General features: G+C 37.6%; 1 protein-coding gene across 2 annotated transcripts in view; it reads left to right on the top strand.

The window, feature by feature from the left end:
* LOC135203115 (zinc finger and SCAN domain-containing protein 2-like) overlaps positions 1-19,358 on the top strand; it is a 157,302-nt gene that overhangs the window by 92,087 nt on the left and 45,857 nt on the right. For both annotated transcript variants that reach the window (XM_064232748.1, XM_064232749.1), the window contains exons 9-10: positions 8,492-8,598; positions 14,142-14,233. In XM_064232748.1, coding sequence (XP_064088818.1) covers positions 8,492-8,598; positions 14,142-14,233 — 199 coding nt within the window. The remainder of the gene's footprint in view (positions 1-8,491; positions 8,599-14,141; positions 14,234-19,358) is intronic.

The raw sequence follows: 19,358 nt of genomic DNA, 5'->3' as shown, positions 1-19,358 counted from the left end.
CCAAACATAGTGGATAGCTCGCCCGTAGACATGCTTTGCATTCAGCCAAAGGTGTGGTGGACTTCGTCGGAGTTCGACCATTTTCTCAAAGGTATCTTTAGGACCTTTGAGGTGTTTAATTTTCTGACTGGTCGTTGGGGGCCCTGGCTCGAACTTCGGAGATGGAAGAGTCGTCAGTATCCGAGTTGTCGAGAAGTATTATGTCCTGTATGGATAAAGCCTTGAGAGATGGAGCTAATGAATTGGCTTCAATTTTTACAGCAGGCGTCTTGAAGAAAAGACATCTCTTATGCTCGTTCGCTGCTAAAGGAGTGTCGAACGCGCAAAAGTCGGAGTTGATGTTCTCTCCTCTGTCAGGACAGCTCTTCCCGCAAGAGATCATTAAGGACATATCTCTCTCCCTCACTCAGAAGGCGACTCAAGATCTTCTTACGTCATCGGTAAGGAAGTATTTACCTTCTAAGGTCATGAATAAGACTACGAAGGATACGAAGACAGCACAGCAGCCCTTTCGGGGTAGGACTTTCGCTGACCAGCATTTGAGGGAAAAGAGTTCCAACCAAAAGAGGGCCAAAACTTCAACCAAACAATGAGTCAGAAGTCCTCCAGACTTGTGTGGGGGCCAGACTTTTAGACTTCTGGGAAGTCTGGCAAAGCAAAGGAGCGGATCCTTGGTCCGTAAAGGTAGCGAAGGAAGGGTACAAGATTCCCTTTCTCAAGAAACCACCTCTCGCTACAGCTCCGAGAGCCCTAGGGGCTCATTACATCGATTTAGAGAAGAGAGAGGCTCTTTGGCATCAGGTCGTCACCATGATAGAAAAGGGGGCAATAGAACCGGTTCTGGATCACGAATCCCAGGTTTTACAACCGTCTGTTTCTAGTACCGAAATCATCAGGAAGTTGGAGGCCGGTACTGGACGTAAGCCAGCTAAACTTGTTCGTAGAAAAGACCAAGTTTACGATGGAGACGAACGATTCAGTACTGGCAGCGGTACGACCAGGGGACTGGATGGTAACACTGGACCTTCAGGATGCGTACTTCCATATTCCAATTCATCCAAGGTCCAGGAAATATTTGAGATTCGTGATCCAGGGAAGGATTTATCAATTCAAAGCCCTGTGTTTCGGGCTGTGCACGGCGCCTCAAATTTTACAAGAATGATGTCGAATGTGGCGAAGTGGCTTCATTTGGCAGGAGTCAGAGTCTCTCTCTACCTCGACGATTGGCTCATAAGAGCACAATCAAAACAGCAATGTCTGGAGGACACGGACGTAACATTGGAATTAACTCAGCAACTGGTCTGATGGTGAACCTGGAAAAGTCACGATTGATCCCCTCTCAGAACTAGTTTATTTGGGGATTCTGATATCCTCAGTGACTTTTCGGGCTTTTCCGTCACCCGAAAGGCAGACCATGTGTATACGGAAAGTGCAAGAATTCCTAATGAAAGACCAATGCTCAGCGAGAGAGTGGATGAGCCTGCTGGGGACACTCTCTTCGTTAGAGCGGTTCATTTCACTAGGGAGACTTCACATGAGGCCCTTACAGTTCTTTCTGAACGAAGTCTGGCCAAGAAGATCGCAACCAGATTCCTTCCGGTTTCCAATTCCTTCGAAGATAAAGGAGGAACTAAAGTGGTGGCTAGTTCCGGAGAGGTTGTCAGAGGGTACGTCACTCCAGCAGAGGAACCCAGACCGGATATTATTTTCCGACGCGTCAGACGCAGGCTGGGGAGCGACGCTGGGCCCTCGGGAGGAGTCAGGCCTTTGGAGCGAAGAAGAAAAGGCATGGCACATAAACAGGAAGGAACTGATGGCGATCTTCTTGGCTATGAAAGCGTTCAGACCGTGGATCAGCGGCAAAGTGGTGCAGATCAACGCGGACAATACCACAGCTCTGGCATATATACGGAAAAACAAGGAGAACCCACTCGTTGTCCCTTTGCAACCTGGCGAAGGAGATTCTTCTTTGGTCGCAGAGAGAAAACGTCACCTGCTCACCAGGTTCATTCAGGGAGAGAAGAACGTCAGGGCGGATCTGTTGAGCAGGGACGGACAAGTGCTTTCCACGGAGTGGATGTTGCATCTTCAAGTATGCCAGAGACTGTGGAAGCTCTGGGGCACTCCAGTAGTGGATCTTTTCGCTACCGCAGCGACGAAGAGGTTACCGAACTATTTGTTCTCCAATCCCGGAACCCTCTTGCAGTCGCAGTCGATGCCTTCCTACTAGATTGGGACGGGTCTAGATGCGTACGCTTTTCCCCCGTTCAAGATTTTAGGAAAGGTAATGAAAAAATTCAGGGAAAGTCGAGGAACAAGGCTGACCCTGATAGCCCCATACTGGCCGGCCCAAACGTGGTTCACAGAGGTACTGGAATGGACAGTAGATTCTCCGAGAAGTCTACCCACGAGAGTAGATCTTCTCAAACAACCCCACTTCGACAGGTTCCACAAGAACACCCTCGCTCTGGGTCTGACTGCGTTCAGACTATCGAAAGACTTGTCAGAGCGAGGGGGTTTTCTAGAGAAGCAGCGAAGGCAGTTGCAAGAGCACGAAGGCCATCGACTATCAAAGTGTACCAGTCGAAGTGGGAGAACTTCCGTAAATGGTGTAAGAATCGGAAGATTTCTTCATCCAGTACCTCTGTGACACAGATTGCAGATTTCCTGCTATACCTGAAGAAAGAACTAGGTTTGGCTAATCAGACGATTAGAGGCTATAAGTGTATGTTGTCTGCAGTGTTTAGACACAGAGGTTTAAACCTGTCCAATGACGCAGATCTTAGAGATCTCCTCAGATCGTTTGATACAAAGAAGGATCGACGGTGCAGAACCCCTTCTTGGAATTTGGATGTCGTTCTCAAATTCTTGGAGACGGATAAGTTCGAACCTATGGGCAGTGCGCCTTTGCGAGAGCTAACGAAGAAAACTATCTTCTTAGTAGCCTTAGCTACAGCTAAAAGGATTAGCGAGCTTCAAGCTATTGACAAGCAAATAGGATGGAAGCACAACAAAGCAGTTTGTTCTTTTCAACAGGAGTTCTTAGCAAAGAATGAGAATCCTTCGCATCCATGGCCAAGATCATTTGAGATTGAAGGACTGGCTGATCTGGTAGGTCAAGAACAAGAAAGGGTTCTTTGCCCAGTAAGAGCCTTACGGTTTTACGTAGAAAGAACAAGAAGCATTAGGGGAACTTCATGTTCTCTGTGGTGCTCGGTTAAAGATCCTACTAGACCTAATGTCTAAAAACAAAAACGCAATGGCTTTCTTTGTAAGAGAAGTCATTAAAGATGCTCATTTGCTTTGTCAGGAGGAATGCTTCGGTATAATTAAAGTTAAAGCTCATGAGGTGAGAGCAGTAGCTACGTCCTTAGCATTCAGGAAAAATTTAGCCCTCAAGGACATTATAGATTCAACGTATTGGAGGACAAACTCTGTGTTTGCCTCTCATTACCTTAGAGACGTGAAGACAACTTTTGATAATTGTCAAACGTTAGGCCCGTATGTATCCTCAGGTACAGTACTGGGCAAAGGAGTTTCCACCCCATAACCTAATAACATGCTAGGTTTTTTATATTAATTAGGTTATAGTGTTTTTATGGTTGTCTGAGAAGGTTAAGACCAGCTCAGTCTGTTGGTTAGTGTTTATTATATGTGTGTGTGGTTCAGGTGACTAACTTTCCTAGCATGAATGCCCGTGGTAAATGAGGGCTAGGGTTCTCTGTCAACAAATTGGTCACGTCCAGTTGTCAGGCCCTTATTGTTAGCTTTCTCAACAAACAGGTCACGTCCTAGTTGAGAGCTACTAAGGTTTAGCAGGCTAAGAGGCAGGACCTACGAAGTCAGCTACCTTAGCAGGTAAGGAACATAATACATAGTTCTAAAAATTTAGTTAATTTTTGAATTATGACGATGTTGCTGTCTATGACCCACCTCCAAATGTGTCAATCAGCTATATATATACCTGCCAGGTAAGTGTCATGCATAAAAATGGTATTGTTATGATACAATAAAGTTTTATGCATACTTACCTGGCAGGTATATATAATTAATTCCCACCCTCCTCCCCTCAGGAGACAGGGTTCAGAGAAAATCTGAGGAAAACGGGAATAGTTCCAAGTACCAGCGCCACGGGAGCGGGGTGGCCATCACCTGAACTACCAGTGTACTAGCGGTTGCCGCGAGTTTTGAAATTCTGCCAGTGCGTCAAGAGGATAAGCTATATATATACCTGCCAGGTAAGTATGCATAAAACTTTATTGTATCATAACAATACCATTTTATAGGAAGCAAACACAGCTTTACATACAGAAAACAATGAGAATTAAATATAAATGACTAATGAAATGAATAAATGGACTTTTAACATCACTCTTACCTTTACGGAACACACTTGTTAGCATATGGAGGGGAGGGGAGAGGGAGGAGGAGAGGTTATTGTTTGGAAGGGGAATCTCCCTCCAGAAGAACTTCAGGTATCAAGGACCTGTCTTAGGTTACCTCTCCTCTTCATTTTTTACTAGCACTATCTGTGGTTACTGCTCTTCATTTTTTACTGGCACTATCTGAGATTACTTCCCCTCTTCATTTTTTACTGGAACTGGAACTGGGACCAGCTTTAGAGTCACTGGACCCCTTTCGCACAACAAAACTGTCCAGAGATGTTTGTTTCTGGCGTTTCTTTAAAATTTGCCTAAAGTTAAACACAGCATTGTTATTAAACATGGAGAGACAGATTACAATGTCTTTGTGAGGATGATATTTCTCCACATTTTTTTACATTACTCCACTTTGTAAACATGTTTCTAATCACTGAAGTAGGCACATTATTTACGTCCACTCACTTTCTGAATTTTTCAAACCAGCCTCTCCTGACCTGAAATTCACTAACAGCAGCACTTGTTGCAGGCATTTTCTCACTGAGATCGGCATGCAACACCCTCCAACACTTTGTACGAGTTCTTTCTTAAATTCTATAGTGTTTCTCGCCTTTTTTACTGAAGGGCTAGCTCTTGGAACTTTCTTTGGCCCCATGATGGTTTATTTAGCAGTTGCACTCAAAAAAAGCACAAAAACAATGAACGCAAAAGCACGATGGGTCATTAGAGAACATAGGGTGTTTTGTTTGGGCACTCAGTACGGGCCTGGTTACACTGTGGGTCCTGGAAGGAGCATTTCCAGGTGTACAAAATCCAAGGATATGTATGAAACCCAAGACAAAATTTCGTTGGAAAAAGCCTACTAAAACGGAATCATATGTAAACCAGTGCGTACGAAAACCAAGATTTCACTGTATGCCTCACAGATCCTTTTTAATTAAATTTTTTTCTTTTAGTTTTTTATGTTTTTCTGTAGTATTGTGTAGTAAGTGCAAGTTTGATGTTCCATTTGTTATTGCCTTTGCATATTGATATGATTAATCATGCTTCAGCATACTTGTGCAGGTAAGGATGGTAGGTCTTGTTGTAAATTTATGCTGTCCTTTGGCATAAATGTTCATGATGCATTATTTTTAAAACATTAAAAAAAATATATACAGTATACAGTAATACACCGAACTTATGTGAGGTTAGGTTCCAGACCCTCACACAAGGAGAAGTTTCGCGTAAGTTTGGCACGGTCTCTGAAATTGCTAATAAATGCTTACCTCTAGAGTTTGAACACTAAAGATGACCCTAATCATGCTCCCTAAGTATTAGGCTAACTTTTAATTAAATAAAATTAAAGTTACTGTAATTTGATTTAAAAGTTAGTTTAATACATTACCCTTAAAAAAGGAATAAATGGTTGGCATAAAAATAGTTACAGTAACTACTATGTACATACATATCCATTTTCATACATATACTAAAGTTACCCTCAATTCATGGGATGTCATTTTCTTTTTCTGTCAGTCAGTAAAAGTTTTCTTTGCATCACTAGGCAAACTTCATAAGTCAGTCATAACGAAATTAAATAAAATAAAGAAGACATGTATGTACATAAGTAATGTTTGCAGAGTGAGAAGGTAAAATTAAATCAATTTAAAATCATGAACTAGTGTGAGAGCTAACTACGAGCGAGAGAGAGAGAGAAATACATACGTCGTGTAGGTAAAACTCAGGAGGGGTATCATCTTCAAAAAGTGTGAATGGATCCCATCTTCTGAAAGTACATTAACTGTATGTGCTGTAATTACGTAACCTAGTATATACAGATTTTACCAGCACTTTTCTCCGAGGTTGAGAAAGTAATTTTCATTTTTCCATTTTCTTTTTCTGTCAGAGTAAAAGTTTTCTTTGCATCACTAGGCAAACTTCATATGCCAGTCATAACGGAGTCACACAAATCAAATACAGAAGACGTGTGTACATAAGTAATGTTTGCAGAGGGTGAAGGTAAAATTAAATAAATTTAAAATCATGAACTAGTGAGAGAGAGAGAGAGAGAGAGAGAGAGAGAGAGAGAGAGAGTAAGAGGAGCGAGAGGAGAGAAGAGAGAGAAGAGAGAGAGAGAAATACATACATCATGTAGGTAAAACTCTGGAGGGGTATCATCTTTAAAAAGTGTGAATGGGATCACATCTTCCGAAAGTACATTAATTGTATGTGCTGTAATTATGTAACAAAGTATACATACAGATTGTACTAGCACTTTTCTCTGAGGTTAAGAAAGTAATTTTCACAGAATGACAACTCTGATGTTTTACTGGTAGATCATCGAGTTTGTATATAGTGACTAACACTGAATTACCTACTGCCTTTGTATTATTTTCAGAAATATATATAGCATACACATAATCTATGTACTGATTTTACACTTAAAAGCATGAAAACTTATACTAATTGTAGAATATTAGTACATACTTCAGAAATTAAACAAAGTTTGTGAAGGGATATCATCTTTGAAAAGTGCAGTAACTTTGTGAGTGGGTATCACATCTTATAAAAGTACATATATGCACTAAATGCATATTTATGCATGTACAAAAATAAAAAATAATACATTTTCAATAAATATTTTAAACAGAAAAGCTTTAAAATTTAAACATTTGCACAATAAATTAAACATAAACACTTTTGCAGGGTTCGGAAATGTTTGCGCTATTGTGAAGAACTCACATATGATAATTAATTAAGTTCCAATGAAAAGTTCGCACTATTGTGAATTCGCACAAATCGAATCGCGTAAGTTTGGGGTATTACTGTATGCTCGCATATCATGCAACTTTTGAAGATCTAATTTTGGAGTCAATTTTAAGGGGGTCACATCATACCCGAGAAATAGAATTAGAGTATGTAATAATCACATAGTATTGTATGATAAAATACAAACATAATGAATATGCATCTTTTCCATGGATCTTTTAAAAAGTTATGCTTTACTTCACTGCATCCAATAATATTATATGTATTTATGTTTGTATTATAAAATATAAACATAGCAATCAGTGTTTTGGTTTGGAAATCAGCTGAGGGCGATTGCGAGGTAAGTTTGTTTTGCTGTATTGAACTCAAATCAGAGCAACTTTCTTGATTCTAGTTAGTGCAAGTGAATGGGACAAGGTTATTTAAAGCTATACAAAGTGTTTCCAAGTCGAAATATCACTTAAATATGTATCTTTTGTGAACAAAATTTAGTTATTTTTTTCGTTAGTAGATGGCGCTGAGGGTATGTTTACTGTGTAAACAAAAACTTAACTAGAAGATGGGATAGATTGGGATAGATAAGGAGATAGGGGAAAAGGGGTTAGCCTAACTAAAAAATGGAATAGATAAAGAAGAGGAAAAGAGGTTAGCCTGTTGTTATTTGGTCTCGCAAATTTAACTTGCATGATACGTGAGATACAAGTTAAAATAATTTTTTAAGGGTGAAAATTTGGGGGTCGCATGATATGCAAGATCGCATGTTACACGAGTACATACGGTATGATGACAATTTTATTGAAAAACTCATAGTAAAACCCTGAATGATTGTACTGTAATATAATTGTATGTCTCTCTACTACTAAGAATCTTCCAGCAACATTTACAAAGCACTGATTAAAGGATGGTTTTTAACTACCAGAATTATACAGGTAAATCACTTATTTGGAACAAACCAAAAGTGAATGAGACGTCTCACGTTGATAAGGTATCATGCCGTAACTAGATTCTAGTATATTTTGGGGGAACTTGAAAGTCATCGTTAGTATGAATAAATGAACACTAACAATGTGCGAGAAATTGTATTCTTATAATGGAAATTTATCACACCATTAATTGGCTCGGTACTGAAAAGGTATTTTAGTCAAATAGACACTTAAAATTCTTGCTAGTATCTTGAGCATTTCCATTCTGTCAAGTTGCAATATATATATTAAATGTACATACATAATATTTTATAAAAATAAACCCTTCAAGACAGCCTTGTGAATTTTAGCTCGGTGGTCTTGTTAAACTACTATATATGTATATCTAATAACTTAACAGAAATATACCTATGTAGTACCTCTTTCCCTTTTTGTTTTCAGACGATTACATAAACAAGTTATTCTTCAGTGTGCCTTCTGCAAGGATAAATTCTCTACTTTAGAAGATCTCAATATCCATCAGACTTCATCTGATCATAAAGGTTTGGGTAAGTGTCGTCACTTTGCTTTGTTGGAGAAATTTTTGTCTTGCTCCAGTTTCACACTTCATTCAAGAGACATTTAGGCCAACCTTATTAATTAATAACCTTATTCATAAAGCATTTTCTTCATATCAGAATCTCAGCAATGGCTCTACGCTACCATATTTTATTTCTATAATACAAACAGTTTACTACTGTTCATCATTCTGCAATTTCTATGTCTAATGTTTTGACTAACTGCTCCTCGTTTATGCTTATTACTTGCCATAAACTGTCTCAGTCTATTATCCAACCTCTGGACTCAACATCTCTTGGCAACTCCCCAATTTGTAGTATGGTCTCCCAATGCATTTCAACCATGGCTCTCAGCATTCAGCATTTTGTAGTCTCATCTGTTCTAAATCTTGTCCAATTTCTTAGTAAGTGCCAACTCTATGCTGCTGAGGAATACAGTCTGTATCTAAATTAAAAATTTTTTTGCTGTGTTTTGTAGTAGGGTACTTTTATTCATACTCTACCAGAAATTCCTAAAATCTCTTCTTAATCTAGGTTGTTGATAATCTTTTAAAATGTTAATGGTATTACCAGCTTCACAACCCAAAATGTCACCCAGGTAACAAAAGTGTTCTTCCTTTTCCAAGGACTATTTTTCTGCCATATAGTTGCCGTCTTCCCTCTTTATCCTTTGGTAGGGAGAGGCTCGAAGGGAATCAGATACTACCCACATTTTAATCCTGAACAATGAATACCATGATCAGTAACGGTTTATAGAACCATAATGCTCAGTATGGATATAAAAAATTACTGTGTTCACACTTTTAAATCTTGAATATTTCCTTTGGCACCATCGCTTATATTCAGTGCATAAATATTACATTCATTTCAGTAGTACCAAGGCAACACAGAAAACACAGTCTCTCTCTCTCTCTCTCTCTCTCTCTCTCTCTCTCTCTCTCTCTCTCTCTCTCTCTCTCTCTCTCTCTCTCTCTCTCTCTCTCTCTCTCAGTCTTTACATCATGATTTGTAGTAATTTGTATGAATTTCACCTCTTGAATGTTGAACAGTAACTACACATGAAGTTGTAAGGGTTTAAATACAGCGAACACCCGTATTGGCGGGGGATGTGTACCAGACCCCACACAAATAGCTAGAATCCGCAAATGCATAGAACCCCTCTCAAAAACACTTATAACTGACTATTTTGATGGTTCAAACATAAGAAAATTCCTCTAAAAATGCTTTTAACTGAATGTTATACGTATTAGTTTTATCACAAAAAGTGCATTTAGTCACAAAAATGATATGAAAATACAGTACTGTAACTTGTGAATCTTTCTCAGTGAAAAATACAGCGAGTAGGTAAATTTCCCATGAATAATAGGTAGATATGGTACAAAGAGAAACCTGCGAATAGGTAAGTCCGAGAATCTCGAGATAGCGAATACAGTGTTCACTGTATGTTGCAAATTTTCTCATAAGGTCATGAATGAACTGAAAATGAAGACAAATCAGTTTTAATTGCACTTGTAAGATTAGTGTTAGGCTAAGGCCCCTCCGAATCCGTCGCGGCGCGTCGTGTGCGTCCAACACGGCTACGCGTTTTGTGCGTTTCGATCAACTGTCATAGTTCAAACACGAGTGGCCCCACACGGCGCATGAGCGTGCGTGGCGTCATGTGCGTTACCGGTCTGGACGTGCAAGGAACAAAACATTTTGTTTTTAGCCGCACGTGGACGTGCGTCTCCGAGCTGGGGTCCGCATGAAGGAAGAAGTTGTGGTAGACCTACAACAACCTGCGTTTGAACCACCTGCCCAACTTTGAGTTATAATCAAATGTGATGATTTGTGGTTATGATAAAGGATTAAAGTATTTTTTTTATTATATTCTAATGGATACATTTATGTAAATATCTTTGTTTCAGAAGTTCCTGTATCAAGGTGTTCAGTTCACACACAATTCTATGTATCTTAATTTTTGTATTAACCCTCTTACGCCGATTGGACGTATTAAACGTCGAGTCAAAATGTCTCCCGTATGCCGATTGGACGTATCATACGTCGGCTCAAAAAAGTTTTTTAAAAATTTGCGGAAAAATACTTATAGGCCTACCAGCCGGAAAACTTTTGTATCACGCGCCTTGGGGGATGCTGGGAGTTCACGGATCAAGGCGTTGTTTTGTTTACAATCGCTACGCAGGCGCGCAAGCGCGAATTTGTTTCTTATCGCACTAAAAAGTATCAGTGACACATCTCGGAAATTATTTCGTCACTTTGACATAATTTTTGCACCATTTTAAATTATCCTTTACATGAAGTATTATATATGAAAATGTGCGCAATTTCATGTAAAATACAACAAAAAAATACTCATGATTGTAGCTTTTATCAATTTTGAAATATTTTCATATAAATAACAAGTGTAAAAATTTCAACCTTTGGTCAACTTTGACTCTACAGAAATGGTCGAATAACGCAATTGTAAGCTAAAATTCTTATATTATAGTAATATTCAATCATTTGCCTTCATTTTGCAACAAATTGGACGTCTCTAGCACAATATTTCGATTTATGGTGAATTTATGAAAAAACTTTTTCCTTACGTTCGTGCGATAACTCTTCCGATAAATTTTTTCGTGCGATTGTCCTCATGTTTGCACCCTTTTAAATTTGCCGTTACATAAAGTTTTATATATGGAAATGTGCGCAATTTCATGCACAATACAACTAAAAACAACCTATGGTTGTAGCTTTTATCAGTTTTGAAATATTTTTATATAAATAACGTCAAGTGCAAAAATTTCAACTTTCGGTAAACTTTGACTCTACCGAAATGGTCGAAAAACGCAATTGTAAGCTAAAACTCTTATATTCTAGTAATATTCAATCATTTACCTTCATTTTGCAACGACTTGGAAGTCTCTAGCACAATATTTCGATTTATGGTGAATTTATGAAAAAAAAAAAACATTACGTTCGCGCGGTAACTCTTCCGAAAAATCAGAATTTTTTTGTGCGATTGTCGAAATGTTTGCACCATTTAAAATTAGCTGTTACATAAAGTTTTATATATGAAAATGTGCGCAATTTCATGTAGAATACAACTAAAAATGATTGAAGGTTGTAGCTTTTCTCTTTTTTCGAAATATTTGCATATAAATCACGATAAATAGAAAAAAAACCACGTTTGGTCAAATTTGACTCTACCGAAATAGTTGAAAAACGCAATTGTAAGCTAAAACTCTTACGGCCTAGTAATATTCCGTCATTTTTCTTCATTTTGAAACAAATTTGAAGTCTCTAAAACAATATTGTGATTTATGGTGAATTTTTGAAAAATATATTTACCTTCACTCCGCGCGCCGATTCGCGGCCGCAAGTCTCCGAAATACGTACATCGCATTATCCTAATATTTGCTCCTTTTCATATTAGCCTTTTTATAGAGTTTCATATATCAAAATGTGCGCAATTTCATGAAAAATACAATAAAAAATAATTGAAGGTTGTAGCTTTTTCCATCTTTGAAATATGTGCATATAAAAAAATATATATATTAAAATTTCGACATTCGGTCAAATTTAACTCATCCGAAATGGTCGAAATCTGCAATTCTAATCTAAAACTCTTACAGTATCGTAATATTCAATCATTTGTCTTAATTTTGAAACAAATTGGAAGTCTCTAGAACATTATTTAGAATTACGGTGAATTTTTTAAAATAACATTTTTTTACGTCCGTGCGTTACGAATTCGTATATCATTTTGTGATAATATTTTTCCGGTGTTGCTTTTGTTGTTTTACTATGTATTATATATCAAAAGGATTGCAATTTAGTGTACAATACAACGAAAAAAAAGTATCTCGTTAGCTTTGACCGTTTTTTGCACAGAGTGATTTGAATACAATTATCTATGAATTTTTTTTTTCGTTACCATATATCGCATTATTTACATATGATAATGATATTATTTTTCATTTCTGATGATTGCATGCTAAACTTCAGGCAATGAAAAAAAAAATGAGCCAAAAATGAACTCTTAATCTTCAAAACTAAGCGCGCTGTGATTTTTTTAAAAAATTATTTTTTCCGGTTCCGCGCTCACTCCAAACTGGCGCCGGCATACAGGAGAGGTTTTGATTTTTAGGGCTTCGGCGTAAGAAGGTTAAATAAAGTGCAACTTTACAAATTTCGAAATCAGTAATCCTTCCCTCAGAGTTACTACAAGTTTCTTACGTTGATACGGATCTTCTGTAATTGGTATCAAATTTTGATATTCGAGGTATAATGCCCTCGTGAATTAAGTCAAAGGTTTTCGGCGGCATCCGACAATATTAAAAAATACTTGTCTGGACGCTATCGTAACTTATGAAAGAGTTTTGTATATTCTCCACTCTTTCCTCATCTAAAGTTATGTCATAAGTCCAGATTTTCCTACTGTTCAACGCCTCTTATCTGGTTGACAGCATCGAGTCAGAGGAAAACCTCGCGCTCTCCTTTCATAACGGCAAGTACTGCTGAAGTTTGAATTGTCCGTCTTATAACTGTCACTCGTTTGTCTGGTTGGGCCACACGCGCAGAAGACGGACACGCTTGTAGATGGATAGCCGTGTTGGACGCACGCGACGTGCCGCGACGGATTCAGTGGGGCCTTAGCCTTAAAGACTTTATTTCTGTAAATGGTTAATTGGTATTCTGAAATAAAAAAGATTATAAATGTAATGTAGAATTATGGCATTATCTATCTGAACAGGCAATAGATATATGGTAGCTATTGGTAGCATGAAATTAATCAACATTATTTTCAGTATATTAATATGAATTTTAAGGAGTTTCAAACTATACAGTGAGCTACAATTTATGAGTAAAAATACATTATGTCTAGCCTAATGAAAACTGATAATAATACTAATTTGTTTGTCTGGTAAAATTACCTTAAAACAAAAGATAAAGGTATTGATGTTATTGTATATCCTGTGTTTCTTTTCTTCCCACATGCATTTTCACGTGCCATAGCTAAACAGTAACTTCCTCTACTTTCTAAGGGCTTTATGTTAAACATGATAGTACTGAAGGCTCTTGTTTGTTTTTGTTCCCCAGCTGCATTTCTCTCTGTCTCTTACTTTTCATAAAATCTTGTTGGTTTCTTCCCAATTAGTGATCCACAATTAGTGATCCAGTTTTTCTCAGTTTGACCATCCTCCAATTTTTATGAGCCATTCAAGAACAAATCCTTTGGATAAATTCCATAGGAATCAAGACTGAGTGGTGGACAAACTACATTATGCTACAGTAATGATAATTTTCTTTTGGTCCAGTTTTCTCCCTTTCTTCAAGAACAGATCCTTTGGGCCAGCCCATGAGAGTGTAGAAAAGAGTAGAAAATATGTCTGTGATGCTGTTCAATATATGATATGGATGAGTCCTCCATATTGTATTTTTTTTATTACTATCCCTATTTTGATTAACCAATGTACTTGATATGTACTTCTATAGTTGAACAATTAATATTTGTATCAAGATTTTCATACCAAAAATATTTACTATTTCAGGAATTATTGAAATTGAAAATGAGAATGACAAAGTTGATTTCAAGTGCCCTCACTGCCCCAACAGAACGTTTGTCACTCAAGAAGGTTATAACGTGAGTACACTTGTTCCTAGTATTTAGTAGATAATTCATGTCAGAAATGGTAATTAGCTATAGGTTTTATTTCCCTTTACATTACCTTTAAAGAAAAAAAATTCTTTACAAGTGCGATATTTTAATCAAGAGGTGGAAACTTTTCTTTTATAGTAATACCTCAGTCTTGTGTGATTTGAGTTGCGCTAATTCACAATAGCACAAACTTTACATTGAGACCTAACTAATTTATCAGATAGGAAGTTTTTCACAAACGTAAGCACAACATTTTCAAATCCTCAAGAAACCATGCGAAATTGTTTAATTTTTTATGTAATTTATAGGTTTTCAAGCATTCATGTTAAAGTTAAATAACATTAAATAGTAAAAATAATAATTTCTCTCTCTCTCTCTCTCTCTCTCTCTCTCTCTCTCTCTCTCTCTCTCTCTCTCTATCACTGAAATGAGAGGTTTTATGGTACGTGTATGTGTGACGGTACTGACTCTTTCGCGCACAGCTCTAAGGTAACGTGTGCCGACTTGGAGGCTATACTTTGGAGAATTAGACTCCTTACCTTGCTGAAAGCTCTTGATCTGGAATTCGCTAAAAGGGTTCTAATTTTGGATGAGAAATGAAGATTAATGTGAGCTTATTTCTTTATTCTTTGTTCGGGGTTCTTACAAAAGTTTTTCCACCTTCTGAGTTACTGGGCTCTTGGACTGATAAAACTTTGTTCTTTGAAGGGCACTTGTTGCGATTACGAGTCTATAGGCACGAGGGAATTTCACAGAGTATTGATTGTCACTTATCACTGTTCTTTTGATTGATTCGCACACCACACTTTTGCACCTGTTCTTCTTCTCGGGATTCTTCTGTCTTCCTCTCTCTCTGCCTGTTGCTGAGCCACTGGTTCTCCCCTCGTTCCCCTCTTCGTCGTTATCTTCTCTTGACTTCTCTGTTCCCCTTTTTTCTCTGCTCTTCTCTCTCTGTCTGGCCTTTTATTGGGTTGAAATCTCCTTAGCCCCGCCTTTGGATTTTGGGATTTTGACTTGGGTATGGCATCTTCTAAAAGACTTCTTGTGTCTGAATGGCTGCTAACTTCATACAAGACCACCTTCCTGTCAGGTCCTCTACAGTGATTCGTAGGCTTTGAATTTGTATACGCCTCCTACTTGATGTCTTGGCTTCTTGAGGGTGTATCCATTTGGTAACCTCATAGGTCATTCGTTGATACCCCTTTTGGGCTGTCTTATGACCAACACTCATGGCTTTTGATTTGTCGATACTAGAGGCCTATCTTTGGAAGGGTGGAGCTTTTAAGAATTTGGCACTTCCCTCTTTCTAACAACGGGTCATAGAATTCCCTTTTAACGTATGCCAGATGGCTCTCTCAGACCTGTTCACGAAGGGAACGGTGATTAGTCATAGGCGCTAAAGAGAGTAGTTTCCAATTTCTCGAATATGCCTGGTAGATATCGCTCGTCGCCCATAATCTCCTGTTGGTCACTAATCGCTGGTACGGACAGAGGTTTTTTGGGGGAGATGGAAACCACATGGCTGATGGCTAAAAGCCTTAATCATTTGGGTCGAGTAACGCGATAATTCGTCCTCTAAGAAAAATCATTATCTTATTCCCTTTTCCTTTTTCTTCTCTTATTATCCGTTTCGTGCCCTTTTCTTAAGTATTATTAAGTTATTGCCTTTTGTAATAACAACACTGTGCCACACTATTACAGTCTCGGCCCGCTACCTCGCTGACTCCGACAGCGTTAACTAAGCTGAAGCAAATATTATACCTACAAGAGGACTCCTAACTTATGCTTCTTGGAAATCATATTGAAACTTTAACTCAAAAACATCAAAAGTGAATGTAAACATGAGCAAATCCTTGATTAAGTAACGTTAAGGGCAACAATCAAAATTGAATGTAAACATGAATAAATTCTTGAGCAAGTAACATTCAGAGAAACATAAAAAACTGAATATAAATATGAACAAATACTTGATTAAGTAATATTAAAAGAATCATCAAACTGAATTCAAATATGAGTAAATCACATTAAGAAACATGAAACTGAATACAAACAAGAATAAATCACCAAAACCAAGAAAAACTGAAAGTTAAACATACATAAGCCCTTAAGTCATAAGTTATATAAATGCATGGTAGAAGCAAAAAATAATGGTAACTATGCAAGTTTACAGTATATGATTGGTTCAGTCCTCTGTCCTATTCTATCTAGGTGGATATCGTCTTTCTTTTATGGAAAATAAATTTCGTTCTTTGTTGACGACACTTGATGGCTTCTTGTTTGCTGCGACCTGCTACTTGGAGACAAGTCCTTGGAGAAAATATCCTTGTGTATTTGTATGCAATAACAAGTGTGTCCTTGACTTCCTACTGAGATTGTATATTGTGTTTATGCAAAATTTCATTGGACATTCTTACTGTAATTTCTGAGTAATCCTTGTACATTAAACTATATAACTTCACTGCTTGATACTAAAACAAAATTGGCAACTCGGTTAAAGGAACCGGTTAGTGGTTAATACTTGTAGGTTTCTTCTACTGTGACAAAAATTAGTTAGTTTTCACCAATCAATATCTTGTTAATAAGTTTTCAACAACTACTATCTTGTTAATGAGTCTTCATCAATTAACTTCTTGTTAGTGAGTCTTCATCGATTAATATCTTATTAGTAAGTTTTCATCAATCAACATCTTATGGATTTGAACAAAATAAGTGTATTAATTACCCCTTCAAAATCTTAATAATTTCTGAAACGAATTCTCTTATCTTAAAATCTCTTAATGTCTATCTTAACCCGTCTTATTTATTCTTTTACTTCTAAGAATGTTCTTATGGAACGATTAAACTTAATATACGTCTTGGAATTCTTATACTACGCATTGAACCGTTTCTTTACATACCCAAATATTTCCCTTCAAGTCAAAATTAATTTGAAGTTAAGTGCACTTTACCCAAAATTTTGCTACAAACCAACTAATTAAAGTAAGAATTGCAACAATAAAAGATTATTCCTAAGTCGACCGGTGAAGGTAAACTTAGCAATAACGAAATCAAATAAATACATGGGAATAACGGGATGAATTAATGGGTTTGTTCTTCTATTTCACTGAAAAGTGACTCTTCTATTTCTTAGGTTATATCTAGTTCCTTCTTCTGGAATTTCTTCTGACGTCTGTCATTTCGGATTCTTCAACTTCCTTGGTTCTCTTGACCTTGTCCTTGTTTATCCAAAATTCTTCTTCTTCCAATGATTCAGCATATGTGGAAGGCATTTGGTTATTCATTTTCTTAACCTTTATCTTAGTTTCTTGTACGTCTACGACCTTTTATGGTCCTGTGAATTTTGTGGCTAACTTATAATTAATACCACTTCTTACTTCCTTCTTAATATAGACTTCATCCCCTTTCTTGTAGTCTACAGGCCTTAATCCTTCTTGATGCTTCTCTACCATATTCTGCTGGGCTTCTTCTAAATTCTTGTGCAATTGCTTGTGGATTACTTTAAAGTTTCCGATTCTTATCTTCATGATATCTTCAGAGTAATTAGGCTGTATTGGCTGATTCAGCCATGCATAAGGTAATCTGGGTTCATATCCCATCAAAGCTTTTATGGGAGTTGCTCGAGTACTCGTATGATGCCTTGCATTTAATGATAATTGGACTAAAGGTAAATTGACGTCCCAGTCAGGATCCTGTCCTACTGTGCGACGCAATACGTCTAAAACCTTCCTGTTATTCCTTTCTACCAAGCCATTGCTAGCTGGGCGATACGGCTGTATCGCTACCTTTTCTACCTTAAAGGCGTTACAAATTTCTTGACTAATGAGTTGTAGAACTCGGTCCCGTTATCAGAAATAATGAGCTGTGGGGTAGAATATCTGCAAAATATCTTATCGAAGAGAGCGATTGCACAATCCTTGGCACTTTTACTAGTTAGTGGTACCAACTCTGTTTATCTCGTGAGCGCGTCGATACATACTAGTATATTCTTATTCCCTTTACTCATGGTATGAAGATTAGTGATAAGATCAATAGATACTCTTTCGAAAGGAGTCTGTGGGATAGGATATTTCCCTAGTGGTACTTCCTTGTCTGTTCTTCCCTTGTATCTGTTGCATGTGTTGCAGCTCTTCACATAATTACTAACATCCTTGTGAATTCCCTTCCAATGGAAAGTTCTTTGGATTAATCTAATTGTCTCATCCCTCCCTGGGTGAGCTCTCATGTCATCGTCGTGCATTAGCTCAATGACCTTGTTTCTTAGACTCTTAGGTACTAACCATTTGTGCAGCACACCTAGAAATTGACCAAATGGATCATATTCGTGACACATCCAAATTAATACGCCATCTATGTCCGTTAGTGCATCTGTGGGACATCCAACCTTCCTACCTAGTTCGGTTAAGTCTTGCTGGCTGTGTTTTCCTTCGTTTCTAACGTATTTAAACAGTTCCCTTATATCTTCATCTCTTTCTTGTTCCTTTATGAAATTTTGCCGGGAAAGCATCTCTGTATAATGCATGGTGAATACATTTACGTCATTGTACATTGTTTCATTCTTTTCTTCTTCTTGACTTATCATATTTATACTATCACCTTCTGACACAAATCTTGATAATGCATCTGCTACCTTATTCGTCTTCCCAGGGACATATTTGCCTCTATATCATAATCTTGGGCTGTCATGAACCAACGGGCTCTTCGTCCAGAAAAATTAGGGTTCTTTAACATTTCTACTGCAGCTGAATGATCCGTGAACACGGTTATCTTGTAACCAAAAATGATATAACTGAAATGCTTTAAAGCGTCTATTATAGCTAGAGACTCGAGGTCTGTTACTGAGTAGTTCACTTCTGAGGGCTTTAATTTCCTACTGTAATAAGCTATGGCATTATACTTATTATCTTGTCTTTGCATTAAACATGCTCCTATACCAATGCGGCTTGCGTCTGTGGCTAAAAAGAATTCTTTGCCAAAGTCTGGGAAGCTAAGTACTGGTGGGTGTGTTAATCTTTCTTTCAATTCATCAAATGCTTCTTGCTGCTCGTCTGTCCATACAAATGATACGTGTTCCTTTAAAAGTTCAGTTAGTGGAGCTGATATGACTGCAAAG

Source organism: Macrobrachium nipponense, chromosome 33 (assembly GCF_015104395.2).
Source record: "Macrobrachium nipponense isolate FS-2020 chromosome 33, ASM1510439v2, whole genome shotgun sequence".
Lineage (NCBI taxonomy): Eukaryota > Metazoa > Arthropoda > Malacostraca > Decapoda > Palaemonidae > Macrobrachium > Macrobrachium nipponense.
Note: the sequence above shows the minus strand (reverse complement) of the source record. Positions and strands in the feature narration are given on the sequence as shown.